At 55.5% G+C, this 27,996-nt stretch overlaps 2 protein-coding genes and 1 long non-coding RNA gene across 4 annotated transcripts; all 3 read left to right on the top strand.

The window, feature by feature from the left end:
• Nucleotides 1-1,296: 1,296 nt before the first annotated feature.
• Nucleotides 1,297-14,193, top strand: LOC308485987 (programmed cell death protein 4-like; the record flags this gene model as incomplete). The annotated part of the gene is made up of 12 exons (XM_081022212.1): nucleotides 1,297-1,990; nucleotides 2,088-2,356; nucleotides 3,124-3,499; nucleotides 3,638-3,735; nucleotides 4,594-4,707; nucleotides 6,704-6,925; nucleotides 7,025-7,122; nucleotides 9,100-9,214; nucleotides 10,922-11,029; nucleotides 11,185-11,295; nucleotides 12,371-12,510; nucleotides 13,739-14,193. 12 exons carry the CDS (start codon nucleotides 1,297-1,299, stop codon nucleotides 13,788-13,790), a joined length of 2,397 nt encoding a protein of 798 aa, XP_080878338.1. The 3' UTR covers nucleotides 13,791-14,193.
• Nucleotides 14,194-17,559: 3,366 nt separating this feature from the next.
• MOGS (mannosyl-oligosaccharide glucosidase) lies at nucleotides 17,560-26,581 on the top strand. 2 transcript variants are annotated; one of them, XM_081020768.1, is made up of 5 exons: nucleotides 17,597-17,611; nucleotides 17,776-18,172; nucleotides 19,413-19,633; nucleotides 22,928-23,124; nucleotides 24,701-26,581. In XM_081020768.1, exons 2-5 carry the CDS (start codon nucleotides 17,788-17,790, stop codon nucleotides 26,421-26,423), a joined length of 2,526 nt encoding a protein of 841 aa, XP_080876894.1. In that variant the 5' UTR covers nucleotides 17,597-17,611; nucleotides 17,776-17,787; the 3' UTR covers nucleotides 26,424-26,581. The 2 variants fall into 2 exon arrangements, with proteins under 2 accessions (XP_080876895.1, XP_080876894.1); XM_081020769.1 differs by lacking the exon at nucleotides 17,776-18,172 and having other exon boundaries at nucleotides 17,560-17,611.
• LOC308485505 lies at nucleotides 20,032-21,578 on the top strand. The gene is made up of 2 exons (XR_013990579.1): nucleotides 20,032-20,162; nucleotides 20,406-21,578. It is a non-coding gene; the product is annotated as an uncharacterized lncRNA (long non-coding RNA).
• Nucleotides 26,582-27,996: the final 1,415 nt, after the last annotated feature.

The following is a 27,996-nucleotide window of genomic DNA, read 5'->3' as shown; positions in this document are numbered from 1 at the left end:
GGGGGGCATGTTTAGCTGGGGAGGGGGGCTGCCTATGCAGCAGTGCATTTCAGAAGACAAATGGGCCGTTGGGAGATTCAGGGTGGGTGAAAGGACGGACTTCACGCAGCAGCACGTAGTTAAACTGTGGAACTCCCTGCCACAGCATGCCGGGATGGCCACCAACTGGCTGGCATCTGTCTGTTTCCGGAGACAATGGAGGAGGGGGCCTGGAGGGGGTTGAAGTCCAACGCTAGGAAGGTTGCAGCACCTGCTGTGGCTGTAGAGACCGATAGGGGAGAGACATGTTTCGTTGCAGCCGGGGCAGAGGAAGGTTGTCTCCAGAGGATCAGGCAAATCCAAGGGGGGGGGGGGCACGGCTGCCAATAGCTACCAGCCAGGAGGGCTGCCCCTGAACGCCTGTTGTGCAGCCGCACTGGGGACAGGCTTCTGGTTGGACGTGGGGGGAATGGGATGCTGGGCGAGGGGGGCCCAAGGCATTTTCAAGGAAAGCTGCCCGGTCCTTTGAGAAAACCTGAAAAGTGCATTGACCTCTGCTATCGATACAACTGAAAAGAAGAGGAAGCAAGCAGGGAAGAGCTGGCTGCAGGATGAGGCCTTCTGTGCAATCCAGCACGGGAGGCAGTTTTAGGATAGCATGACGGCACTGGCACTGCTGGAATTGGAGAGCCCAAAGTCCGCCGGTGCCACCAGCATCCTGCCACCCGTTAGTGGCTGTGCAGTTGCCTCCGGAGTGACCCCAAACTGGATCGGGGCCAGTTGAATCCTGACAAGACAGAAGTACTGTTTTGGGGTGACAGGAGGTGGGTGGGTGTGGGGGACGCCCTGGTCCTGAATGGGGTCACTGTGCCCCTGAAGGACCAGGTGCGCAGCTTGGGAGTCATTTTGAACTCACAGCTGTCCATGGAGGTCAATTCTGTAGCTGAAGGAGCGTCTCCACCTCCATTGTTCTGCCCGGACACTGAGGTCCAGCTCCAAGGGCCTTCTGGCGGTTCCCTCGCTGCGATAAGCCAAGTTACAGGGAACCAGGCAGAGGGCCTTCTTGGTGGTGGTGCCTGCCCTGTGGAACGCCCTCCCACCAGATGTCAAAGAGAACAACAACTACCAGACTTTTAGAAGACATCTGAAGGCAGCCCTCTTTAGGAAAGCTTTTAATGCTTGATGTATTACAGTATTTTAATATATATTTCTGGAAGCCGCCCAGAGTGGCTGGGGAAGCCCAGCCAGATGGCCGGGTTCTTCTTCTTCTTCTTCTTCTTCTTCTTCTTCTTCTTGCCTTTTCCTGCTGTCCCTGACATGAAAAGGTCCACTGCCTCTGAGCCTGGAGGTTCCATTTCGCGCCTGCCAAGCTCGGCTTCTGGGTCGCCGGAGCCCCTGCCGTCCAGCCCCGGCTCTCCCCGCCTTCCTGCCGCCCCGCAGCCGACGGGGCGGCTCCCCTTCCCGGCGCCGCCTCTGCCGGGCCAGCCTCCGGGGCGGGGCGAGCGGGACTACGAGTCCCATCAGGCCCGGCCCCGCTCACTTCCTCCCAGGCCAGCCAGCCAGGAGCCCCGCGCCGCGCCGACGGGCTGCTCGACGGGGCCGCCGCACTCCGGGCCGGCTGCCGCCTCCCTCCGCCGCCGCGCCGCGCTCGCCCCCATGTCCGCCGCCTCGGCCCTCGCGGCCGGCTCGGCAGAGCTCCTGCGGGGCGACCGCGCCCCCTCCCTGCTGGCAAGTAGCGCGCCCCCCGACGCCGACGCCGCTCCGGAGGGTCCCTGCGCCGGGGGTGGGGGGCCGGACACGTGTCGAGGGGGCCAGACAGGCGTCGACGGGGCGCACCCTCCTGCCAGCCCAAAAGAGCCCCGGTGCCCAGGCGCCCCACCCCCCCGACGGGTCCCTGCGTTAGGGGTGAGGGGCCAGATACGTGACGGAGAGCGGGACACGTGTCGACGGGGCGCACCCTCCTGCGAGCCCAAAGGACCCCCGGTGCCCCCTCCCGACGCCGCTCCGGAAGGTTCCTGCGCCAGGGGTGGGGGGCCAGACACGTGTCGGGGTGCGGGAGGGCAATGGGGCGCACCCTCCTGCCAGCCCAAAGGACCCCCGGTGCCCAGGCGCCCCCCACCCCGGCGCCGGGGGGCTCCGTGATCCTGGACAGCCGTCGGGGGCCAGGCTTGCCTCGCCGCTGCCCGTCGGGGCCGCGCGCCACGGTGCCAGCTGCCCCGCCCCTCGCGGGCTCGGGAGGCTTCTCTGCCCGGGCTCGCCCTGGCGCAGTTCTCCGGGCCAAGGGGGCGAGACCCACATCCGCCCGTCGGGGCCCGGGGGGGGGGGGAATCCCGCCGCCTCGTGTCTGGCTCGCGGCGAGGGCGCCTGGGGAAAGGGCGTAAAGGCGGACTCGGACCGGGAAAGAGCTGGGTTCCAATCCCCCCCCCCCATGAAGCTGGCTGGGTGCCAGGCTGGCCAACCTCGCAGGGTTGTGGGGAGGGGAAAAGGAGGAGAACCACCTTGGGCTCCTCAGGGGAAAGGCGGATAGCAATGCAATTAGTAAGAACAGCAGCAAAGATAAGAAACCAAAGTTGGAGCAGGGGAGCAAAAAAGCTGAGTAATTCAGAGATGGGCATCCTAAGGTGGGCTGAGCAAAGGAGACCCCTTGACCTGGTGCTGCAAAGTCTGGCGGAGGTGCCATGCGCGTGCCCCCCTCCCCATCTCTGGCTGCTCCCTCCCTCTGGACAGTCGGGGCTCTCTAATAATAATAATAATAAAATTTTTATTTATATCCCACCCTCCCCAGCCAAAGCCAGACTCAGAGCGGCTAACAACAAAAGTAACACAGTTTACATAAAATCACAATCAATTAATTGGCATGCTTCACCTCTGAGCAGGAGGCAGCTCCTGGCACGGCTGGGGCGCAAACAGACGCCCTGCCCTGGGACTTTTGGATGGACGTGGGGGGCCCAGGACCCCTTGAAACCAGGCTCAGCCCCAGGAACTGATTTCTAATGCCAGCGAATATCTCTGGGGCAGGTGGCGTTGTAACTGCCGGACGTGGCTTTGAGCAATGGTGGGGGGAGCGTGGGTCAGGGCAGAAGCTGCAAGACACAGACCCAAATCCCCTTGGGGCATTCTTGAGAGGGCACTCCTTGCCTCTAGGGCACCTGGCCGGGTACCAGGGGCGGCCTGATCCTGCCGCGGCATGGCTCCCCTGTGGTTCTCAGCCTGCCTTCTCTCCCCCCCCCCCGCCTGCAGGGGGCAGACCAGGTGGACTATGAGGACGAGGACCTGGCGGGGGAGCTGATGGACGGGGGCGAGGAGGAGCCCCGGGCGTGGACCCTGCAGGAGAAGGCTCTGCACGAGGCGCGGCTGAAGGCCAAGGCCAAGCGCCGCTTGCGCAGGACGTCCTCCCGCGACTCCAACCGCGAGTCCCTCTCCGAAGGCGGGGAGCCCCTCCCCGACCCCAGCAGCCCCAAGGGGAAGAGCCACGACCGCAAATCCCGCATGGGCAAAGGCCGGGGGCTGCCCAAGAAAGGTAGCAACGCCCCCCCCACACCCCGGCCTCCTTGTGCCCGCTGCGGGCTCTGCCAACGGCCGGAGTGGCTGCAGCCGCCTTGGGGGGTGTTGTTTGGGTGGCAGCGCTCGGCCCACCTCTCTCTCTCTCTCTGTCTAGGTGGCGCAGGGGGCAAGGGCGTGTGGGGGGCCCCCGGGGTGGTCTACAGCTACCAGGAGCCGGACGCCCGAGACCCCAACTATGACGAGGTGGCACAGGTACCCTGGGCCAGAGGAGGGGGGCCTGGGGGGTGGTCTTCCCAGTCAGTTGTCCTTTCTCCCCACCCCGAGGCCACGTGCCCCATTGCCATGGGAGACCTTGTCCCTCCTGCCCCACAGCCTGCAGGGGGGCATAGAGGCCCCTTGGTGGCAGAGAACCTGAATCGTCGAACGCATGGTGAAGGACCCCAGCCCCATGGCCAGGCAGCGGGCACGGAGACGGCCGAGGGTCCTGGGTTCAGTTCCTGCCAGGATCTGCAGGCCTGGCTGGTAGAGAGCCCCATCTGGAATCCCGGGGGGTGTCTCCCTTCGTATGCCAGGTGCAGCTGTTGCAACGGATCTGGGAAGGGGGTGCCGATTGGCAGGGGGTATTCTGGCTGCTGCAGGCAAGGCGGCAGCCCCCAGGCCTGGGTGGGGGGACAGGCGCCCTCCCTTCAGTACAGGCCTGGCACCCGAGCCGGGGGCAGGAGGAGAGGGCAAGCCAGCCGCCGATTTCCTCCAGCCTCTTGAGCCCCTGGCGCTCCCCACCTGGCCCCAGGCAAAGCAAAGGAAAAGCTGGAACGAGGGTCCTTTAACTGGAAGACCCCTCTGCCCCTTGGAGGGGGGGTCTCCCGCCATGATCCCCACAGCAGTGGGGCAGCCCACACCTTCTGGGGACGATGCCCCGTGGGGTTCACGGGCCGCCGGTTCCAGAAGGCTTGACGTTGCTCCGGCTGGGCTCTCTGCCCCCTTTCTGGGGGTCTTCTCTGGGTGCCTGGCAGGACCCTTCTGGAGAAAGGGGCAGGGTCCTCCAGGGCGAGGGGTTGTGGGGCTTGGCAAGCCTGACCCCTCCCTCTGTGCCGCCTGGCCTCTCCCCAGGGGGACACGGTCTACGCCACGGTGGTGCCTGAGCTGGAAGAGGAGGAGCTGGAGAAGGCCGTGCAGCCCATGATGAAGGAGTACTTTGAGCACGGAGACACTCTGGAGGTGGTGGTGCGTATTCCCGGGCCGGAAGCAGGATTCGGGGGGGGGGCAGCCGGGATTGGGGGCCCCTCAGATGTTTGCCCCCTGGGCCGCCGGGAATTCTGCTGCAAGCCAGAGTGGGCTCTCTGAGGGGAAGGGAGGGAGGGCAGGAAGGGATGTCATGGAAGAGGAATCCCAGAATTGTTGAGTTGGGCAGGGACCTCCAGGACTCATCCAGTCCAACCCCTTGCAGTGCAGGCGTCGCAGCTAAAGAATCCCAGGCTGGCAGCCCTCCGACCTCTGCTTAAAAACCTCCTGCGAAGGAGAGGCCCTTCCCTCCAAGGCGAAAGAACGGATCCAGGGACAGGGTCACTTCTTCCTCATTCAGAATCGGACGCTGGATCTGAGCTCTGACTGGGGAGGGAGGGGGGCATTTGTGAGGCCAAGGGGGCCTTTGTTTGATTTATCGGCTACTTTAAAATGAGGCTGTATTTTAAATTGCATTATATTTTTTTACTGTGATTTTATTGGTGTTAGCCGCCCTGAGCCCAGCTCTGGCTGGGAAGGGCAAGGTATAAACAAAATTTTTTATTATTATTATTATTATTATTATTTGACATGGCAGCTGGGAAAGTCTGGCCAGGGCGGGGGCTCTGCTCCCCTTCTCCTGGGCCAGTCGGTTCTTGAAATAAACAGAATGATGAGACCCTCCAGAGTGGGCAGATGGCCTTGAGGAATCCGCTGGCAGTAATGAGAATTGCAATATCGAAGGTCAGTGGATCCCAGGTCCCCTATGGTCCTTAAGAGGCTGGGCTCCCTCTTCTGTCTCACCCTGAAGCTCAGGTGCCAGCAAAGTTCAGAGAGGATGGAAGTCGTCCCTTCCGAGCCGACAATTCTGTGATTCATTGGAATCTCTTAAACAGGTTGCCATGTGATTTCTGCACCGCAGGGGGTTGGACTAGATGGCCCTATGGGATCCCTTCCAGCTACAGTTCTGTGATTCTATGGGGGTGAGAAGAGCAGCTTGGCAAGTTCCTGTCTGTGCTGGGCAGAAGGGAGTCGCATTTGCAAAGGAGGCCACCAGCCTATCCTGCCCACCCAAATGCCCCACTGAATAATATAATAATAATTTATTATTTCTACCCCACCCATCTGACTGGGTTTCCCCAGCTACTCTGGGTGGCTTCCAACAAGCAATTAAAAATACATTAAATCATCAGTCATTAAAAACTTCCCTAAACAGGGCTGCCTTCAGATGTCTTCTAAAAGTCTGGTAGTTGTTTATTTCTTGGGTATCTGGTGGGAGGGCATTCCACAGGGCGGGCGCCACCACCGAGAAGGCCCTCTGCCTGGTTCCCTGTAACTTGGCTTCTCGCAGGGAGGGAACCGCCAGAAGGCCCTTGGAGCTGGACCTCAGCGTCCGGGCAGAGACGCTCCTTCAGGTCTACCCCACTGGAAGGGCAGCAAGGGCGTCTCCATGGGGCCTCCACCATGGACTAGCAAGGACTAGCAAGTCGTGGTGGCTACTAGCCAGAATGGCTCTGCTCTGGAAGGAGGCAGTTGTGCTTCCGAATATCACTTGCGCTCAGATCCTGCTTGTGGGGTTCCCATAATGGGCGTCTGGTTGGCTACTCGGAGAGAAGGATGCCAGGCTGGGTGGACCATTGGCCTGATCCAGCAGGCTCTCCAAATAATAATAATAATAATAATAATAATAATAATAATAATAAATTTTATTTATTCCCCAGCCAGAGCCGGGCTCAGGGCGGCTAACACCAATAAAATCACTGTAAAAACATAATAGGGGGAAAAGAGAGGGGGAGGGAAGAAAAGAAAAAAACCAATTTAAACTACAGGTTAAAATGCAATTTAAAATGCAGCCTTATGTCCCGCCCCCAGGGCAGTGCGGCTGTGGACTGATCCTGCCTCCTCAAAACTTCCTTGCCCGTCTTGCTCAGAGCTGCCAGGGCACACCAGTGAGATGGGTGGGGTGCAAATAATAAAGTTATTGTTCTTCTTATTGCAGGAGCTGCTCCGCGAGCTGAACCTGGGCGGGCACAAGGCGTCTGTGCCCTCGCTGGCCGTGGCGCTGTCTCTGGAGGGCAAGGCCAGCCACCGGGAGCTGACCTCCCGCCTGCTCTCGGACCTGGTGGGGAAGGTGATGAGCCCCGAGGACATCGCGGCCGCCTTTGACCGGACGCTGAGCGACCTCCCCGACCTCATCCTGGACACCCCCGAGGCCCCGCAGGTGGGGGGTAGGCCGAGCCCTGCGAGGGGGGGCTGGGTTGGGGGGAACGGGGGGCAGACGGACGTGTGACCCCTCCGTCCCCTGTGTCCGTCTTTGCAGATGCTGGGCCAGTTCATCGCGCGGGCCGTGGCGGACCATGCGCTGCCGCTGGACTTCCTCGAGCGCTACAAGGGGCGCGTGGACTGCGAGCACGCTCGGTGAGGGGGCCAGGCTCACGGGGGGAGGGCAGATGGGGGCCCTCGCCCGCCCCCAGGTGTGACCCACTCAGGGTTGGCATGCACCCAAGGAAACAGGGGCAGTTGGCAGGTGGGTGTGCCGGGCGAACTCCAGGCCTTGGTGCAGCATAAATCAGCGACCCAGGCTTTAGACGACGGAGTGCGCTATTCAGCAGAGAAAACGGTGCGCAAACAGAGAGGCTGTGTGAGCATATTTACAAGCAGCTTCTATTCAGTGTAGATCAGGACAAAAGGAAACACGTCTGATCTCCTTCGTGTCCAAAGCAAAACAGAAAACTAAACACAAACGGAAGTTCCCAGTGTGCAATGCTGGTGCGTGTTACAGACATGTGACATGCAACTCTCCCGTGTCTGTTCCTTAAGGTGGAACGGAATTCTCAACACTCGGGGCTATCTTAAGCATATCCGGTGCTGTGGTGCAAAACTCCCTCCGGCACACACCCCCCCCCCCGTTTCCCAGAGTTTTTTAGGGAGGACGGCGCTGCTGGCGGGGCTGGAGGAGGCTGGCAGCGGCTGGAGGGCGGCTCCTTAAGCGGGAAAGAGGTGGAGGCTGGATGCTGCGCCTCCTGGCTCAGCTGGCGGCTTCGTGCCCTGGTTGCCACGGCAGACAGAGGCTCTGGGCGCGGCGCTGCTTTGGCGAGGCATGCGGAGGCAGGTGAGGGCAGCGAGCTGATGCCACGTCCAGCCTCCACCTCTTCCCTGGTGAGGCGTTCCCAAAGCAAAGGAAGGATTGAACTCTGATTAATAGAATACACACAGAGGCTGGACCAGCAAGACTGGGAGGAGTGCGTATAATAATCTCTCTCTCTCTACCCTCCGGCCCAGGTCATTTTATTCACAAAAGAACTTTTTACACAGTGTTCGTAAGAACCAATCAGATTTCCTCTGAGCATTTCAAAACCCCCACGTGGGACAAAGTTAAAAGTTAAAACTACAAAGAGCTAATTTCCTACTTGAGCATGCATATGCAATTCAGAGTAAATAAAAGAAGAAGCAAAGAGGAATGCTTTTAGGAAACTCCGGAGGTCCTAAACAGGAGAGGCAGGATTTACCATCTCCTTATGAACTCTCTTCCTGGCCCTTAAGATTAACAAAACTAACAATAGCTACATCAAAGCTAACTATCATCTTTATGACCCAGAATGCCTGATGCAGTAACTGACCTGTGTTTCAGAATGATTATACGTGCCTGTCAGGCGTAGAAAATGAACAGTAGAGAAAATGGCCAGAAATGCAGAGGCTTGTGGGATTTGATCAGAAATTATTGCCAATGAATCGAACCCAGTCAACGCAATGCTTTCATCATGGACACAATGGCTTGGTGCATATTTTATAATTCCTCATAGTAATCCCCCCTGACCCCCACACTCTGGATATTTGTACTCCTACACCTGACACCCTCCAAAACTTTTTTTTTTTTCAAATTTTTCAAATTAATTTTCACAAAGTTATAAACAAACAAACATAAATCATAACCTTATTAGAATTACACTTATTAACATTGTTAAGTGACTTCCTCGCTTCCCCTTGGTTGAATTTCCATGCATATCCTTATAACGGCTTTCCAAATCCTGATTCTTAGAAACTTAACTTAGTCCATTAACATCCTTATATCTTTTCAATTCAAAATTGTACATGTTAAACATCACTTAACTTATATAAATTCCTAAGCCAATCTGTTGCCTGCAAGCTATTTGCAATTAGTTTAACTTAACAAATTTAGCTAAATAATCGTTAGATTTTGTCCATTCTTCCCAAAACCTGGCACCCTGGCGCCCCACGCCACCAGCCTCTATGGGTAAGAGGCCCCTGGACCCCCTCGCCCTCCCCGCTGCCCCCTCTTCCCTGATGTCCGGCTGCCCGCTTCTCCGCAGCGCATGGCGCCACGTTACTCCCGGGTGTCCCTCCCAACCCCACAAAACCGTTCTCCGTTTCCAGGGCTGCTCTGGACCGCGCGGCCGTCCTCTTGCGCATCAAGCGGGACGTCAACCGCCTGGACAACGTCTGGGGCGTGGGGGGCGGACAGAGGCCCGTCAAGCATCTCATCAAGGAGGTGAGGCGGAGAAATGGTTTGTGGCGACCTTGAGAAAAGTGCTCAAACGCACCGTATTTGGTGGGGGTGTGAAAACATAAAACAGCTTTGGAACAATATATGCGAAGACTTAAAGAAAATATTTGAAACGTCAGTTAAGAAGAAACAAGAAGTGTATCTTCTGGGTTTGATAACAGAAGACCATCCCCAAGAATAGGATAAATATATTCTTATGCGCAACGGCAGCTGCCAAGACATTGATTGCAAAAAATTGGAAAGGGGAATATGTACCCTCAGATTTTGTGTATTCCTAAATATGGCAAAATAACTGCAATAAGAGGAAATCAAACCAAGGAACAAAGAAAGAATGGAGTTGCGCAAGAGAAAATATAAAGAAACATTGTTTGAGAATAGGAATATTGATATGCAGAATAAGAACGACTCAGGGATAAGATAAAGGGTAACAATAAGCAGAACACACGAAAGCTCATACCAGAACAAACTTAGTTGGTCTATAACGAACATAGGCAACCTTTGGCCCTCCAGATGTTTTGGCCTACAACTCCCAGGATCCCTAGCTAACGGGACCAGTGGTCAGGGATGATGGGAATTGTAGTCCAAAACATCTGGAGGGCCGAAGGTTGGGGGATGCCTGGTTTACAACCATATTCCGTTCTGGGGGTCCATTTATAAACCAAAACAGGTTGTGACCCAAGGCGCACTTTCACCAATTGGGCCTCCGAGAAACAATTTGTTCGTAATCCCCCCCCCCCCCCATGGGTTGTCATCCAAAAAAAGGTTGCAAACCGGGACACGCATTTCTGGGTTTGACGTTTTTGTAATCCAAGGCGTATGCAAACCAAGGTACCACTGTGCAAGTCTTCCAGGGGCTCAAAGGTGGAGCAGCCTTGGGGTCAGAAGCCTCCATTTCTGGGCAGGATGCAGTCCCTCTGAGCCCCCCAGTTGCAGAGCCCAGTCTCGCCTTCCGTAGGCCCCACTTTGCATGGCTGCGCTTTCCGGCACCGGCCCCACGGAGCAGCGACGCTTGCAAAGGAAGCTTGCATCTCCTGGCCTTGAACTCTCCCCAGTTTTGCCAGTCACAATCTGGGGAGACACACAGCAGCTGCTGTTGTGCACGGCTGGGGGGGCAGATAGGGGGCTGGAATTTTGCCTCAATGGGGGTCTGGAGAGGTGCTGCATCCTGCCTGGACCCAAATTAAAACGCCAAGGCGTTTCCTTCTTGGGGGGCGGCAGAATTCCTTGCAAAACCTGGGGGGTGTCAATGCCCCACAATAGCAGCCTTTGTTTCTAGGCTTGGCTGGGGGGGGGGGCTGTCCTGAGCTGTTGTGGGGCTCAGTGCTCCCTCTCTGCTATTATTATTATTATTATTATTAAGATTTTCCAGCAAATTTTAACAAATTCAAAAATTCAAATTACGTTTTACAATTTCAGTTAACTCCCAACTTCCTTTTCTGGTTTGTAACATACTTGTTTGTTCTGCTTATAATTTTATATCCCTTGTATGCTAAAATTAACATTGTCTTCTTAATCTCTTCTTAATATTTGTCCATTGCAAGTATATGACTCAAATCCTGCCAGTGAGTTCATTTCAGTGCATTGCTTCTGTATACACATCCTAAAAGGTTCCCAATCTTTTTTTAAAGTCTCTATCGTGTGTTTACCATGCTTCTTTTTTCTGGTCTCTCACCGCCCTCTCCGCTCTTCCAGATGAACCTCTTGCTCCGCGAATACCTGCTTTCGGGCGAAGTCTCTGAGGCCGAGCACTGCCTTCGCCAGCTGGAGGTGCCTCACTTCCACCACGAGCTCGTCTACGAGGTAGCGCAGGGCATCCTTCGGGGCCCCTGGGTGCTGCCTGGGTACGAGCAGCGCCCGCCTCCGGGGGCTTGGCAGCTCTTGGCCTCTGGGCACGGCTTCTGGAGCTGGGCCTCGCCCGCTCCCCTCTGAGCCCTTTCCTGGCCTTCTTCCCCCAGGCGGTGGTGATGGTGCTGGAGTCCACGGGAGACACGGCCGTCGCCATGATGGTGCGGCTGCTGAAGGTGCTGTGGGAGACGGGCCTGGTGACGCTGGACCAGATGAACCGGGTGAGGGCCGCCCCCTGGGATGGGCGCAGCCGGGCTGCCGCCCGGAGTTCTGCAAGGCAGGCCCAGAGGGGCCAGAGAATGGGGATTTTATGTTGCGTAGTGCCCTGAGATCTGTGGGTATTGGGTGCTGTACCAGTTGAATTAATAATAATACAGTGGTCCCTCTGGTTGCAAACGGGATCCATTCCGGAGGCCCGTTCGCAACATGAGCAGAACGCAACCTGCGTCTGTGCATGCGCAGGTCGCGATTCGCCGCTTCTGCGCATGCTGTCATTTTGTGCAAGCGGCAAAACCCGGAAGTAACCCTTTCTGGTACTTCTGGGTTGCCGCGGGACGCAACCTGAAAATGTGCAACCTGAAGCAAACATAACATGAGGTATGACTGTAATAGTAATAATAAATAATAATAATAGGAAATTCTAACCAGAAATAGAGTAAAGATTGGCTAACGTTCAAAGAATATCGTTAAAAGGACGGTACGAACACACAGAGAGCCAGTGTGGTGTAGTGGTTAAGAGTGGTGGACTCATAATCTGGGGAACCGGGTTGGCTTCCCCGCTCCTCCACCTGCAGCTGCTGGGTGACCTTGGGCCAGTCACATTTCCCACTCACCTCACAGAGTGTTTGTTGTGGGGGAGGAAGGGAAAGGAGAATGTTAGCCGCTTTGAGACTCCTCAGGGTAGTGATAAAGCGGGATATCACATCCAAATCCAAAGCTCCCGACAGATTTGGATTGAATCTTGGAAGTTCAAGGAAATTATAAAGTCAACATTTCTCCTGATAATTAACCGAAAAGAATAAGAAAAATGAAGTGCGTATAGACTGGTAAGCACAATGAGATTAATGGGTATGTAATGTCAAATGAGGTGTTGCTGGTCAGTGTCTATGGTCTGTTTATGTGGTTTTTCGTTTTGTTTACGTTCTGTGTAAATTGTTTTGTAATCAAGAGGGGATAATAATAATCATCATCATCATCTTGTGCTAATGCAGTCCGGCAGGGAGGCAGCCGTGCTGCTCTGGGGGGTCCACCCTCAGCCCCCCCCCCACGCTGACCCCTCCTGCTTCCTCCCCCCAGGGCTTCCAGCGGGTGTACGATGAGCTGGGAGACATCAGCCTGGACGTCCCGTTGGCGCACAGCATCCTGGAGCGGCTGGTGGACCTCTGCTTTGAGGAAGGCGTCATCACCAAGCCGCTGAGAGACGCCTGCCCTGCGCGGTAGGCCACGCTCCGCCCTTCTTGCCCTCTGTGTCGCATTCCCAAAGCAAGCAAGGATTGGATTCTGATTAATAGAATACACATGAGGCTTGACCAGCAAGACTCTGGGAGGGGTGCCAGTAATAATAATTCCTTTCCACCCCCTGGCCCAGGTTGTTTTATTCACAAAAGAACTTTTTACACAGTGTTCGTAAGAACCAATCGGATTTTTCTGAGCGTTTCAGAAAACCCCACGTGGGACAAAGTCAGATCAGAAGAAATCCTGTTAACTACAAAGACTACTCTGAGCTTCAATACACAATCTGAGAGTAGATAGAACAGGACTAGAGGAGGAATGGATTCAGCAAAACCCTGGAGGTCATAAACAGGCAGCGAAGGAAGGAAGGATGGCAAGGAAAGAGTATTTCCTTGTGAACTCTCTTCCTGGCCCTTAAGATCTACCTAAAGATTAAACTGCATCAAAGCTAACTATCATCTTTATGACCCAGGATGCCTGATAACTGGCCTGTGTTTTAGAATGCTGATACGTGCCTGTCAGGCAGAGAAATAGGACAGGGATGCAGAGGCGTGGATTGATGAAAAATCATATCAAAATGTCTCAAACCCAGTCAACGCAAGGCTTTCATCGCGGACACAAATGGCTTCCTCCATATTTTTTATAATTCCTCATTCCTGATCATTACACTCTGGGGTTCAGGCAGGGAGAGGGCAGAGGCCCCGAGCCCCACACTTGCTGGTCCGGCGGCCCCTCTCTCAAAACGGCTCAGATCCTGCGGGCCGCTGGCCTGATCCGTCCGGCTTTCCTGATGCGCCCCTTGCATCTGACGGGCGCTGGAGCCCCCTCTGTTCCGCCCCAATTTCCGGGAGGGTCCTTTGTTCGTGTGAACCGGAGACGGAGCACTTTGCTAGGTCTCTCCAGTCCCAAGGCCTGCTTGTCTCTCTACCCTTCTTTTGAGGGTCAGAAGAAGAGAATTGTGGGGTTTGGGGGATCCCCAAAGGTCCTCTAGTCCAACCCCTCGCAGCTAGCTAGTTTCTGTGTGTGTGTGGCAGGGTGGCTGTGGCCATTACAGGGCTACGGGTCTTTGCAGACTGGAACGGGAGTGGTTTTTTGGTTGGGGGGCCTGGGAATGGGGCAGCAAAGATCCAGAGGCTTTGTGTGTGGTTGTCTGTGTGTGTTGTGTTGTCTCTCTCTCCCCCCCCCCAACTCACTCTCTCCTTCTTTCCTCAGGGGCCGGAAGCGCTTTGTCAGCGAGGGGGACGGCGGCCAAATCAAGCCCTAGCTTGGTGCTTCCAGCCCTGGCCTCTGCCTCCTGCGATGCCCCCCCCAGCCCAGCAGGGCCTGCCAGCTTCAAGGGAGAGGCCAGGAGGCTGCGCCAGACACCCCTCGCCCCCCCACCAGAACCAGCCTGGGAAGGAAAGGGAGCTTCAGCCACCACATCCGGGTCAGGCTGGCGAGGGGGGCAAAAGAGGGAGTTTGCCCTCCCTCAGGGCACCCCATCCGGGTCTTGCCCCCCTTCTCCAGAAGCAGCTCTCTTGGGTATCGGGGAGGGCAGAGCAGCGTCTCATGAGCACGGCTGGAAGATAAGGTGGGGGGTGGAGACGGGGAGGGGCCTGATGTCCTTGCAGTGGTGGGGGAAACGGGTGGCACGTGGAAAATCTAAAAATAAAAACGTATCCAAAGGAGCTGGCTGTACCTGTCTCTTCCTGCGACTGGTTGGGGGCAGGGACAAAAGGCTTGCAGGGGCAAAATGGCCGTGGCAGGGACACGGGCGTCACCCTCACACAATTTGCAAAAGATGTGAACCCCCCAGGACACATAAAAGCAAATTATTATTATTAATTATTATTTTCAGGTAGGTAACCGTGTTGGTTTGACGCAGTCAAAATAAAAATAAAAAGGTATCTGAAGAAGTGTGCATGCACACGGAAGCTTATACCACAACAAACTTAGTTGGTCTGTAAGGTGCTACTGGACAATTTTTTATCTTTTATCATTAATAATTTATTATTTATACCCCGCCCATCTGACTGGGTCTCCCCAGCCGCTCTGGGCGGCTTCCAACCAAATATTAAAAACAACACAGCATCAGACATTAAAAGCTTCCCTAAAGAGGGCTGCCTTCAGTTGTCTTCTAAAAGTCAGATAGTTCTTTTATTTCCTTGACATCTGATGGGAGGGCGTTCCACAGGGCGGGTGCCACCACCGAGAAGGCCCTCTGCCTGGTTCCCTGTAACTTGGCTTCTCGCAATGAGGGAACTGCCAGAAAGCCCTCGGAGCCGGACCTCAGTGTCCGGGCAGAACGATGGGGGAGGAGACACTCCTTCAGGTGTACTGGACCGAGGCCGTTTAGGGCTTTAAAGGTCAGTACCAACACTTTGAATTGTGCTCGGAAACGTACTGGGAGCCAATGTAGATCTTTCAAGACGGGTGTTATGTGGTCTCGGCGGCCGCTCCCAGTCCCCAGTCTGGCTGCCGCATTCTGGATTAGTTGTGGTTTCCGGGTCACCTTCAAAGGTAGCCCCACATACAGCGCATTGCAGTAGTCCAAGCGGGAGATAACCAGAGCATGCACCACTCTGGCCAGACAGTCCACAGGCAGGAAGGGTCTCAGCCACATGGAGAGCTGAGCTTCAGCATCTTCAGAGAACCAAGAAGGGCGACCTGCCTCTCGCGTGGTCCTGTGTCAGGCGGCAAAAGGGTCAGAGAAGCTCAGGGACCCATTCCTCACAGCAGCTGGAGAATTTCCTTTATGTTGCATTATATCCCACCTTTTGTTTTCCCTCCAAGGAGCTGAGGGTGGTGCATGTGGTTCTTCTCCTTTTCTCCTTTAATCTGCACAACAACCCTGTCAGGCAGGCAAGGCTGAGAGGCTTCATGGGAGGCAGTGGGGTGTAGTGGTCAGAGCATGGGAAGGCAAACCAAATCTGGCCTGCAGATGGTCCGGGAATCTGTGTGTTTTTGCATGAGTAAAACGTGTGCTTTTATTTAAAATGCATCTCTGGGTTATTTGTGGGGCATAGGAATTTGTTCATTCCCCCCCCCCAAAAAAAATATAGTCTGGCCCCCCACAAGGTCTGAGGGACAGTGGATCGGCCCCCTGCTGAAAAGGTTTGCTGACCCCTGGGTCAGAGGGTTGACCTGGGACCTGAGGGAGACACGGGTTCAAATCCCCAGCAGCCACAAAGCTCCCCGCGAAACCCTTGCGCCAGTCACCCGCAGCCCGGCCTGCCCCACAGGGTCGTTGGGACAAAAAAATGGGGAGAACTATGTTTGCCACTTGGAGCTCCTTGGGGGGAAAAGGTGAGAGATAAATGCAATAAATATAAAAATACAGCCTGGCTGGGATTTGAAGCCTGCTCTCTCTCAGGTTGACACTCTACCCACTAGGCAACCCTGGCTTTTTAATGACGCCGGTGGACTTGGGGAGGCACAGAAGGGCTGCCCCACACATTTCTGGGGGCTCACCAGGACCAGGGCTGAGGGACCCATTTTGCCAGCCTTGAAACCCCTGTGGCGGCTCTCGGCCTTTTCCCACTTCTGACCGGGGGGGGGGGGGTATGAAGTGGGGCAGGTGGTGACCCAGAAGAGGGACCCCTGTCTCTTGGGGGGCAGTATTTGAGGGGCCCTCCCCATGTGACGGGCCCTGCTCTCTTGGCTCCGCTAGGGGGGCTGTTTCCTTGGTGTCCTGCTGCGGCTGGATCAGGTCCGAGGAGGGAGCCTTCCAGGCCAGCTTCCTGTTGCCCCCCAGAGACAGTGTGGTGCAGTGGTTAGTGTCCAGTTAACCCCAGGGTGTGTCCTCGAAGCTACCAGCATGAGTTTGACCCAACGGCAGGAGGCAGAAGACAGGAGGGCCTGGCCTGCTCTGGTCCAGGGGGTCACGAAGAGGCGGACACGACTAAACAGCAACAACCCCAGGGTACAAATCACCCTTTGGTCATTAATAATAATAATAATATTTATACCCCACCCATCAGGCTGGGTTTCCCCAGCCACTCTAGGCGGCTTCCAAAAGGAGATTAAAAATACATTAAAACACCAGTCATTAAAAACTTCCCTAAACAGGGCTGCCTTCAGATGTCTTCTAAATGTCAAATAGTTTATTTCTTTGACCAAGCTGGAGGGCGATGGATGGATGGCGTGTGTAGCTCACTTTTTTTTTTCCTCCAAGGAGCTCCAGATGGCTTGCCTGGTTTTCTGCCCCCCCCCCCCCGTGAGGGAGGCTAGGCTGAGAGGCAGGAGTGGCGGGATTTGAACCCAGGTCTCTGCCAGGTGATACTCCAGCATTTCTGCTCCTGTCAAGCTCCCTGGGTGGGTGACCAGCCCCTGCCTCTCAGCCCTTATATGGGGATATAAATACCCTAGATGGAGCCAGGGCCGGATTTAGGCTTGATGCGGCCCTCGGATACTGAAGGTAACGGGGCCCTTGACATATACAGCTGTCCTTTGTCAACATCAAATGGTCCCTGTTTTTTGTGTGGAATGGATGCTAGATGGTCATTGATGGACCCAATAGGGATTGAAAGCCATTTGCACATCACAAAAATATGTATTTTATCAAAGTCATTGTGAACTGAAATACAATGAAGAAGTACATTAATAGTGAAATACAATATTATTTTGTACATTAATACAAAATACAAGTATATTAATAGTGAAATTGTTAAGGTCCAACTATATGTAGGTTTTATTTTAGCTGTTTTTTATCTTATATTTTGGAAATGTGCATCCAGTGGTTTTTCCTTTGATTTTTTGGGGGGCCCAAAAAAATAAAGGGGGGCCCTAAACGAGAGCTTGTTGCGCTTATGCGTAAATCCGCCCCATTGCAGCCGCGCCCTCCCTGCTCGACGGCAACGCGCCCCACTTTGCGGAATCCCTGCCGCGGAGGCGCATGCGCGGGATGCCAACCTCTCGCCAGGCGCCACGGCACCCTTTGCCACCCCGACGGGGGGACCCGAGCACTTCCGGGGTGCCGGGGGGGGGAAGGCGGAGAAGGGGCGGGACTACATCTCCCAGAGGGCAGCGCGGTTGGCGCGCCGCGGGGCCTGCCGGGAAAGGTAGTTCTGCCCGCGTCGGGGAGCCGCGTGGAGCCGAGCCGGAAGGGTGAGCGAGTTGGCGCGGCCGCCCCCCGACGGCGCTTTGGGGGAGGGCGATCCCGGGCAGGATCCTGCCCGTGGGGGGCCGGAGGAGTCCCCGACCGGCTCCCGATCCCCTGCCCGACCAGCCCCAGCGACGCTTTCCCCTCTCCCGCCCCGTCGGGGCTGCAGGTGCGGCGGAGGATGGCCCGCGAGCGGCGGCGACCGGGACCCGAGGCGGGGCGGCGCCCGGCGGAGAAGGGACCCCCGAGGGCGGCGTCGGCGACGGGGACGAGGAAGGGGCGCGGCGGGGGCGCCGTCGGGGCTCCGGGGCAGGCGGGGGGCGCCCGCTCCCGGCTGGTGGCGGTGCTGGCGCTGGGCTCGCTGGCGCTGGGCTTGGCGGCCGTGGGCTACGGCGTCGGGGCGCGGCGCTGGCGGGCGGCCCGCGTCCTCTCCCTGCACCCGGCGCCGCGCATCCTCGACGCCAACAGCAGCGGCCCCCAGGCCCAGCCCGGCCGCTTCTGGGGCTCCTACCGGCCGCAGGTCTACTTCGGCATGAAGGCGCGCAGCCCCCGCTCGCCCGTCGCAGGTGAGAGGGGAGAAGAAGCGCAGCTCGGGGTCGGGCTGGATGACCCCCGGGGGCCCCGTCCAACTCAGCGCTTGGGATGCCCAGAGGGCATGGCTGTCAACGTTTCCCTTTTTAAAAGGGAAACCCCCTTCTTCCAAATAGGATTCCTCGCAAGAAAAGGGAAAGGTTGACAGCTAGGCAAGAGGGCAGGGCCTTGCCCACGCACCCGGCACCTTTGGCCCAGGTCTACGTGGCAGGTGGCACAAGGAGGTGGCACAGGGTCTGGAGCCTTTAGGAAGCTCCTGTTGGCACCCATTTGTCTCAGGAGAGCAGCGTTCGGGTAAAGTCCGATTTGGACAGGTGTCAGAGCCTGCAGAGAAGGTGCGCTTTCAGCCTGGGACCCACTTCCAGCGCAAAACAGACCCCAGGTAGCTGCTGCTGGAAAGACACCTCCCCATTGCCCCCCACTCACCCAGCAAAGGAGAGAGCGCTGGCATGATGCGACTCGTGAGGAGCTGGCACCTGGCACAGGCTGCTAGGACCGGGGAGGTTCTTTGTCCCAACAGCTGTTCCTTGGCAGCTGCTTTGGACATAGCTGTCAACGTTTCCCTTTTTTTAAGGGAAATCCCCTTATTCCGAATAGGATTCCTCGCAAGAAAAGGGAAAAGTTGGCAGCTATGGTTTCTGTGGCCCAATCGTTCTGATCTTCGTGTAAGGGTTCCTCCCAGCTCTGCAATTGCCCAACCCTCTCCCAAAATCTGGCCTTCATCCGTGCTCCAAGAGGAAAGAAGGGAGCCAGTGAGTTATGCAAGTCAGGCACAGATTTATTTATTTTTTAAAAAATAAATTATTAAATTTTCCATTTCAACAATCCAAACAAATGACATTAAATATTCCAAATTATACAAATACATATCATATAGTCCAAATATTCTGCCAAATTATAAATTTTTATTGGGACTTCCCATGCTTCAGGTTCGGGGGGGGGGGGCTCTGATCATCTCCTTGAGTTTCCAATAGTTCCTTTAAGTCTTCCTGTTGTGAACCTTCCTTCTCAAGCCAGGCACAGATTGGGCTTGCGAGGCTGCTGTCCCGGCCTCTGTCCTCGTGGAGCGTGGCCAAGAGACGAGGAGGCAACGGGGTCTGTGCCTTTGCTGTCCCTGGCAGAGTGGCTCTTGCCCTCGCTCTCCGCATTGCAGGGGGTTGGACTAGATGACTCTGGAGGGCCCTTCCGACTGCCATTCTGCGGCTCTTCCTGCAGGCCTCATGTGGATGCACCAGCTGGAGGGGGGCGTCCGGCTGCGCCACACCTGCGAGCAAAGCGACGGCCTCCCGCGCTACGGCTGGCTGCTTCACGACGGCGTCAATTTTGGGGTGCAGGAGATCCAGGACGTGGGCCTCAGCCTGCAGACGGAGTTTGTGAAGCGACCTGGGGGTCAGCACGGGGGAGACTGGAGCTGGAGGGTCACGGTGCGGCCCGAGGTGAGTGGGGAAGGGCCAGCGGGAGAGACGGGCATCTCTTAAGGAATAATAATAATAAAAGTTATTTATACCCCGGCCAGAACCAGGTTCAGGGGAAAAACAAAAACCAATTTAAAATACAGGTTAAAAAGGTAAAGGGACCCCTGACCATTAGGTCCAGTCGTGGCCGACTCTGGGGTTGCAGCGCTCATCTCACTTTATTGGCCGAGGGAGCCGGCATCCAGCTTCCGGGTTATGTGGCCAGCAGGACTAAGCCGCTTCTGGTGAAATCAGAGCAGCGCACGGAAATGCCGTTTACCTTCCCGCCAGAGCAGTACCTATTCATCTACTTACACTTTGACGTGCTTTCGAACTGCTAGGTTGGCAGGAGCAGGGACTGAGCAACGGGAGCTCACCCTGTCACAGGGATTCGAACTGCCGACCTTCTGATTGGCAAGTCCTAGGCTCTGTGGTTTAACCCACAGCGCCACCCGCGTCCCTAAAAAAATACAGGTTCAAATGCAATTTAAAATGCAGCCTCATTTTAAAAGTAGCTGATAGATCAAGTTACAGATAGGTAGCCGTGTTGGTCTGCCATAATCAAAATAAAAAAAATTCTTCCAGTAGCACCTTTAAGACCAACTAAGTTAGTTCTTGGTATGAGCTTTCGTGTGCAAGCACACTTCTTCAGATACTTATCTGAAGAAGTGTGCTTGCACACGAAAGCTCATACCAAGAACTAACTTAGTTGGTCTTAAAGGTGCTACTGGAAGAATTTTTTTTATTCTGATAGATCAAGACCATAAGGGAGGGAAACATAAGGGTCAGACTGAGTCCAAGCCAAAGGCCAGGCAGAACAGCTCTGTCTTGCAGGCCCTGCGGAAAGATGTCAAGTCCCGCAGGGCCCTAGTCTCTTGTGACAGAGCGTTCCACCAAGTCGGGGCCAGTGCTGAAAAGGCCCTGGCCCTGGTTGAGACCAACCTAACCACCTTGCAATTTGGGACCTCAAGGTCCTCCGTGGGACATACCAGGAGAGGCGGTCCCATAGGTATGCACCCATGGCCCTTCGTGGAGCTGGAGGGAGGTGCAGGGGGGCTCCTGCCTAGCTGTTACCAGGCCCAGGCATGCTTGCACCTAAGAAGAGCTTGCAGGATCAGGCCAGTGGCCGGCGGGAAACTCGCAAGCAGGATCTGAGCCGAAGAGGTGAGCTTTGCTGCCTCCAACCGTGGAAGCAGAATGCAGCCGTTGTGGCTCATAGCCGCTGCTAGCCCTCTGCTCCGTGGCTTGAGGCTGATGGCTCCTTCACAGGCCTTCAGATGGCGGCCTGGCACCCGCTTGCCGGCAGACCTCAGCAGGGGGGGCTACACAGCGTAATTTAATTTTAAGCACCAGGAAGCCTCTGGTTTCCTTGCCTTGTTTGTTCCAAAGCACGCACAGCCCTTGAGGACATGAAGATAATCCACCGCATCGTTCTCCTTCTGCCTCTTATCTTATCCCGTGACCTCGAGACGGCAGCCGAGGCCCCAAACTCCGTCCGAGGGGCGGAAGGGAGCCAAGTTTCTCCCAAGTTTAGAATGCAGGGGGCTATGAAGATGATGGACTTTTCGGAGCTAGCTGACTGGAAGAGTCCGCGACCAGATGGAGGAGGAGTACCAGAAGGAATGGATGAAATTCAAAGACTATTTAGTTAAATATGTTAAGACAACTTGATTGGGAAAATTTGCAAATATCAGATAGGCTTAGGATTTAAATATGTGATGTTAGAGAATAAAATGTTTAAAGTTAAAATGAAAAGAAAGAACGATGTTAAGTGATTAAGTTAATTTTAGGAGAAATTTGGTTTTGAAAAACTGTTACAAAGATATATACTGAAACTCAGCCAGAGGGATTAGAGGAAGTCACCTAACCATGTTATGAAGATTGGATTAAGTACAGTTAAGATTTATGTTTGTTTGTTTGTTTGTTTGTTTGTTTAAAATTTTTGTAAAACCAATAAAAAAAGGGGGGGGGGGAATAATAGAATGCATGGGGCTAACTGCCCCCGCCTGCTCCAAGATGCTCAGCCAGGGTGCAAAGGCCTCTCTCAGCTCAGGTTCCCGAGACTTCGACCCACAAGTGTCACCCAGAGCGGGGCTCTCAGAAGCAGACAGGCGCCCAGGCAGACAGACTCCTAGAGTGGTAGACTTGAAAGGGGTGCCAAAGGTCCTCTAGCCCAACCCCCCTGCAGTGCATCCATGACAGAGCTCACCCTCGCACTCAATAATAAATAATAATAATAAATTTTTATCTATACCCCCCCTTCCCGCTTCAAAAACCGGGCTCAGGGTGGCTAACAACCAATTTAAAACACTTAGTTGTAAAAGCAGCATAAAATACAGCATAAAAACACAAATAACCATAAAATTCAAAGTTCAGAAATCAATTTAGGGCTAGCTGGCTGAATTGGTCCTACTTGGGCCAGCGAGAATTAGCTGTGGGGTCTCAGAGTGGGTGATCTTCATAAAAGGGGAGGGGGAGGGAAGAGAAGGGAAATAAAAGATCAGGCTGATTTCAAATTAAAGGCCAGGCGGAATAGCTCTGTCTTACAGGCCCGGCGGAAGGAGGTTAAATCCTGAAGTAATAATAATAATAATAATAATAATAATAATAATAATTTATTATTTATACCCCGCCCATCTGGCTGGGTTTCCCCAGCCACTCTGGGCGGCTTCCAACCAAATATTAAAATACAGTAATCCATCAAACATTAAAAGCTACCCTAAACAGGGCTGCCTTTAGATGTCTTCTAAAAGTTTGGTAGTTGTTTTTCTCTTTGACATCTGGTGGGAGGGCGTTCCACAGGGCGGGTGACACCACCAAGAAGGCCCTCTGCCTGGTTCCCTGTAACTTGGCTTCTCGCAGGGAGGGAGCTGCCAGAAGGCCCTCGGCGCTGGACCTCAGTGTCCGGGCAGAACGATGGGGGCAGAGACGCTCCTTCAGGTCTACTGGACTGAGGCCGTTTAGGGCTTTCAAGGTCAGCACCAACACTTTGAATTGTGCTCGGAAACGTAGTGGGAGCCAGTGTAGGTCCCTAGTGAAGGGCCCTAGTCTTCTGGGACAGAGCAGTCCACCAGGTTGGAGCCATCACTGAGAAGGCCCTGGTGGAGGATAGTCTGACTTCCTTAGGGCCCGGGACCTCTAACCTATGGTTATTCATGGACCTTAAGGTCCTCTGCAGGGCAGACCGGGAGAGGCGGTCCGTAAATACAAGGGCCCTAAGCCACAAGGCAGGGAGAGGAGTCTTATTGCTTCCTGACGGTGCTTTCCTGTCCTCAGAGAACTGGGCCCCCGGCCCCCTTCATCTCTCTGCTCTTCTACGTGGCGACGGATGGGCAGGGGTCTCTGCAGCCTGTGGTGGAGCAGAAGACCGGCCGCTTGGCATCCCTGACGGGCACCACAGAGGAGCTGGGCCAATTCACCATCACCTTCCAGCAGCCCACCAACGAGGCTGGCACAGCACCTCTCTACGCCAGGTACCCTGCAGGGCAGAAGTGCCACCATTTTCAATCCTAGGGGGTGGGGTGGGGTGGGGATGTGATTGTGTCTCCCTTAAGTAAGAACCCAAGCCGAGGCGGATGGATCAGGCCCATGGCCCAGCATGCTGCTCTCAGAGTGGCCAGCCAGATACCCATTACAGGAAACACACAGGCAGGATCTGGGCACAGAATCAACTCTGCCCTCCTGCGGTTTCCAGCAGCTGGCATTTGGAAGCATTGCTCTGGACGAGAGGTCCCGAGGGTGGCAACATGAGAACGGGGCCTTTTCTGCAGTGGCTCCCCATTTGTGGGATGCTGTCTCCAGGGGGGCTCACCTGGGGCCTTCACCATACATCTTTAGTGCCAGGCTAAACGTTCCTCTTCAACCAGACCTTTGTCTGATTGATTGATATCTGACTTATATACCACCTGTCAGCAAAAGATCTCTGGGCAGTTTACAAGACATTGGGTACGGGTATTGTATACAGTGGTGCCCCGCAAGACGAATGCCTCGCAAGACGAAAAACCCGCTAGAAGAAAGGGTTTTCCGTTTTTCGATGCGCTTCGCAAGACGAATTTCCCTATGGGCTTGCTTCGCAAAACGAAAAAGTCTTGCGAGTCTTGCGATTTTTTTCGCTCCCCCCCCCTTTTTCTAAGCCGCTAATAGCCTTTTAGCCGCTAAGCCTTTAATAGCCGCTAAACCGCTAATAGCGCTAATCCGCTAAGCCGCTAATAGGGTTGCTTCGCAAGACGAAAAAACCGCTAGACGAAGAGACTCGCGGAACGGATTAATTTCGTCTTGCGAGGCACCACTGTACATTCCAGTTGGCCAATTTAACTTGCATGCTGTTCAGTCATTATGGTACCAAATTATGATCAATGCAGTTCTAAAATTAATATTAAAATATGAATCATATTCTACAGCCTTTTAGCTCTGTTTGTGGGAAGGAGGGTCATGTTTAGTTTCACTTTTGCTTTAATTACCGCATTTTTCCGTGTATAAGACTAGGTTTTTTCCCTAAAAAATAATGTCAAAAATTAGGGGGCATCTTATACACAGGGCCATCTCCCCCCCCCCCATTTTCTTAAACCGGAGTCCCCAAAAATAGGGGGTATCTTATACATGAGGGTGCCTTATAGACAGAAAAATACGGTATATATTTTGTGCTACTATCCTAAGTTTTATCTTGTGAACCGCCCTGAGATCTGCGGGTGAAGGGGCACTATATATAAATGAAATAGATAGATAGATGATAGATAAAAGATAGATAATAGATAAATGATAGATAGATAGATGATAGATAAATGATAGATAGATAGATAAATAGATAGATGATAGATAAATGATAGATAGATAGATGATAGATAAATGATAGATAGATGATGGATGGATAGATAGATAGATAGATAGATAGATAGATAGATAGATGATGGATAGACAGACAGATGATGGATAGATAGATGATGGATGGATGGATGTATAGATAGATAGATAGATAGATAGCTGTCTCTGGCCGTGGAGGAAGAGCAGTAGTCCTGGGCGCTGATTCTCGCTCCCTTTCTCCCTCTCCAGTTACAACCACCTGCAGGCGAAGGCCGAAGGGCTGGACCGCCTGAGCGACGTGGTGAAAGCCAGCCTGACCCCTCGCTTCACCTTCTCCCCGCCAGGAGCCCCCAAGCGCCGCTACTTTGGGGTGGATGCCTCTCACTCCCCAGCCGGGGAGAGAGCGCCCCCTCACAGCCAGCTGCTGGTGCACCAGGTGACGGTGTCCCTGCCTTGCCGCCTGGAGGTGCTCTTTGAGTCGGGCAGTGCGGGCGACCGTGCCGGGCGTCTGGCGGGCGAGGCTCTGTCGCAGGAGCTGGGCCGGCACACGGCGGCCTTTGAGCGGCGCTTCGAGGAGGCCTTTGGCCTGGCACGCAAGGGCTTCTCCCCACCGGAGCAGAGCTTTGCGCGGGCCGCCCTCAGCAACATGCTGGGCGGCATGGGCTACTTCCACGGGCGCTCACTGGTGCAGTCGCCCCACGCCGAGCTCCCCCAGCCCTACCCGGAGGCGCCGCTCTTCACGGCCGTGCCCTCCCGCTCCTTCTTCCCGCGGGGCTTCCTGTGGGACGAGGGCTTCCACCAGCTGCTGTTGGCCCGCTGGGATGCGGCGCTCAGCCGAGATGTGCTGGCGCACTGGCTGGACCTCATGAACGCCGAAGGCTGGATCCCGCGGGAGCAGATCCTGGGCGCCGAGGCCCGCGCCAAGGTGCCCGCGGAGTTCGTCGTGCAGCACAGCAGTGCTGGAAACCCCCCCACGCTCTTCCTGGCGCTGCGGCAACTGCTGGCGCGGGAAGCTCTGGAGACGGACTACCTGCGGCGCCTCTACCCGCGGCTGCAGAGCTGGTACGACTGGTACAACAGCACGCAGGCTGGGCCCCTGCCCTTCACCTTCCGCTGGCGCGGGCGCGACCAGGACACCCAGGCATTCCTGAACCCCAAGACGCTCACCTCCGGCCTGGACGACTACCCGAGGGCCTCGCACCCCTCGGAGGACGAGCGCCACCTGGACCTGCGCTGCTGGATGGCCGTGGCCTCGGGCGTCATGGCGGAGGTGGCCACGCGGCTGGGGGAGCCGGCCGAGGAGTACCGGCGCATGGCGGAGGCGCTGTCGGACGGGCAGCTGCTGGACCAACACCACTGGGCCGAGGCGCTGGGCACCTTTGCCGACTACGGCAACCACACGCAGGCGGCGTCCCTGGAGCGTGAGAAGCTGCGCCCGCCTCCTCCGGGGCAGTCCTTGCCCACGCCGCGCCTGCTGCGGGTGGTGCGGAAGGCGCCCCGGCTGCAGTTTGTGGGGGGCGCTTTTGGCTACGTGAGCCTCTTCCCGCTGCTGCTGCAGCTGCTGCGCCCCGACTCGCCGCGGCTGGGCAGCCTGCTGACCGACCTGCGCAGCGAGAGGAAGCTGTGGACGCCCTTTGGGCTGCGCTCGCTGTCGCGCTCCAGCCCCTTCTACCTCAAGCACAACACGGAGCACGACCCCCCGTACTGGAGGGGCCCGGTGTGGGTCAACATCAACTTCCTGGCCGTGCGGGCTCTGCAACACTACAGCCGGCTGGAGGGGCCCTTCCGGGAGCAGGCGGCTGCCCTGTACCGGGAGCTGCGCGCCAACGTCGTGGGCAACGTCTACCGGCAGTACCTGGAGAGCGGCTACGTGTGGGAGCAGTATCACGACGGCACGGGCAAGGGCCAAGGGTGCTACCCCTTCACGGGCTGGTCGGCCCTGGTGGTGCTCATGATGGCCGAGGAGTACTGAGCTTCCGAAAGTGCCAGGCTGCCTCTGCCATGCTCTTGGCGGGCGCGGTGCCCGCCTCCCCCCCTCAGGTGTTTTGACTCCTGGGCAGCTGGCCTCCACTGCTCTCCCTCCAGGATCCGACTTCTAATTTTCTAGCGAAATAAAGCTGTGAAACTGGACGTGCCTCTTCGGGCTGCTTGGGCATTCCCATGCGCTGCCGCCTCTGGAGTTCGGGGCTGGGAGGGGAGATGCCTTGGAATCAGAAGCGAAGGCAACATGAAAGGGGTTTGTGCACTCAGAGCGGCTCCCTGGGGCTGGTGGTGAATCTGCACTCGGGATTTTATTGTTGTTTTGCAATATTTATATGCCACTTTATTGTTTTGAAAAACCCTCAAAGCCTTTACATGTATTTAGCTCCTGGGAGGGTTTTGACTGGCCCCCTGCTGCTTATGATTTGGGGAGTGCAGCTACAAATGTGCTGCCAGTTAACAACTTTTTGAAGCCTTGGGAATTAATGGGTTTATGGTGCTATAAGCTGATGTGAACTGGGATCAGCTGCTTCAGGGCCACAGCGTGTTTCTCCACACTCAGAGTTGTAGAAGGGGCCTTGAGGATCATCTAGCCCAACCCCTCTGCAATGCAGGAATATGCAGCTGTCCCAGCCAGGGATTGAACCTGCAACCTTGGTGTTGTCAGGACCAGACTCTAAGCAACTGAGCTGCTGCAGCCAGGCAAACAAAGAGATATATGCATGCATGCGGGTGCAGCCTCGCCTGAATTCCATCCCAGTGCCAATACTTAGGTGGGCAAAATGGCACCATCTGCCCATAGGAGGGAGGGAAGCCCTCAGCCCAGCCCTGCCTCCCAATCCAAACCGCAGGGGACAGAGTGAGCTGAGCCCCAAAGGATCTTGCCTGACTGGTTGCTGGGTGATATGGAAAACAGAGTCTTTTCCATGGAGCTGCCCAGAGCTTGAACGTCCAGCCTCCAAGGAGGCTGCTCTGCCCCTGGACCACAGCATCTCTCGCCAGGCCATCTCAAGGCACCCAAAATACTTAACGGCTTCACCATGCCATCACCTTTCCTGGGCTGCAGGCCACTTCAGCAGCGACAGCTGGAGGGCAGAGGGCTCTTGTGCTTGGATCCTGGTTCCCCCCCGGCTGGCCCCTGTGAGAACAGAAGGCTGGTCTAGATGGGCTGTGGCACCGATTCAGCTGTACTCCTTGTCTCCTTAGTGCTGCCCTCCGGTAGCAGTTGCATGGAAATCTGGGTTGCCACTGGCAAGAAAACTGTTTTGGCACAGGGTGCTACAGCCAACCATTCCCCGTCCCGGCCAGATTCCCAAAGAGTCCGTCCCCCCCATTCACCGGAGACAAGTGTGGACTTGGGTGTTCAGGCAGATTCCTCAGCTCCTGGACCTCTGGGTTTTGAGTCCACAGGCTGGCATAGGTGGTGGGCCTCCCTGTTTGGCCACATGGATTTGTGGACAAAATGGTATTGTGAAAGTTTGCCCCGTCTCCAGTGTAACCCCCCACCCAATGAGTGGCCCCAGCCATAGTTAGGGAGCAATACATAAATACACCCCACCATTCAT

The sequence above is a fragment of the Podarcis pityusensis genome, assembly GCF_964106645.2.
Source record: "Podarcis pityusensis genome assembly, chromosome: 9".
Taxonomy (NCBI): domain Eukaryota; kingdom Metazoa; phylum Chordata; class Lepidosauria; order Squamata; family Lacertidae; genus Podarcis; species Podarcis pityusensis.
This window is presented reverse-complemented; position numbering and strand designations above follow the sequence as displayed.

Excerpts from the sequence above, each read along its gene's own strand:
- MOGS (XM_081020768.1), top strand. The coding sequence starts at position 17,788 with ATGGCCCGCGAGCGGCGGCGACCGGGACCCGAGGCGGGGCGGCGCCCG. Across the intron at positions 18,173-19,412 it reads CCCCCGCTCGCCCGTCGCAG|GCCTCATGTGGATGCACCAG; the intron begins GTGAGAGGGGAG and ends CTCTTCCTGCAG. Across the intron at positions 19,634-22,927 it reads GGGTCACGGTGCGGCCCGAG|AGAACTGGGCCCCCGGCCCC; the intron begins GTGAGTGGGGAA and ends TCCTGTCCTCAG.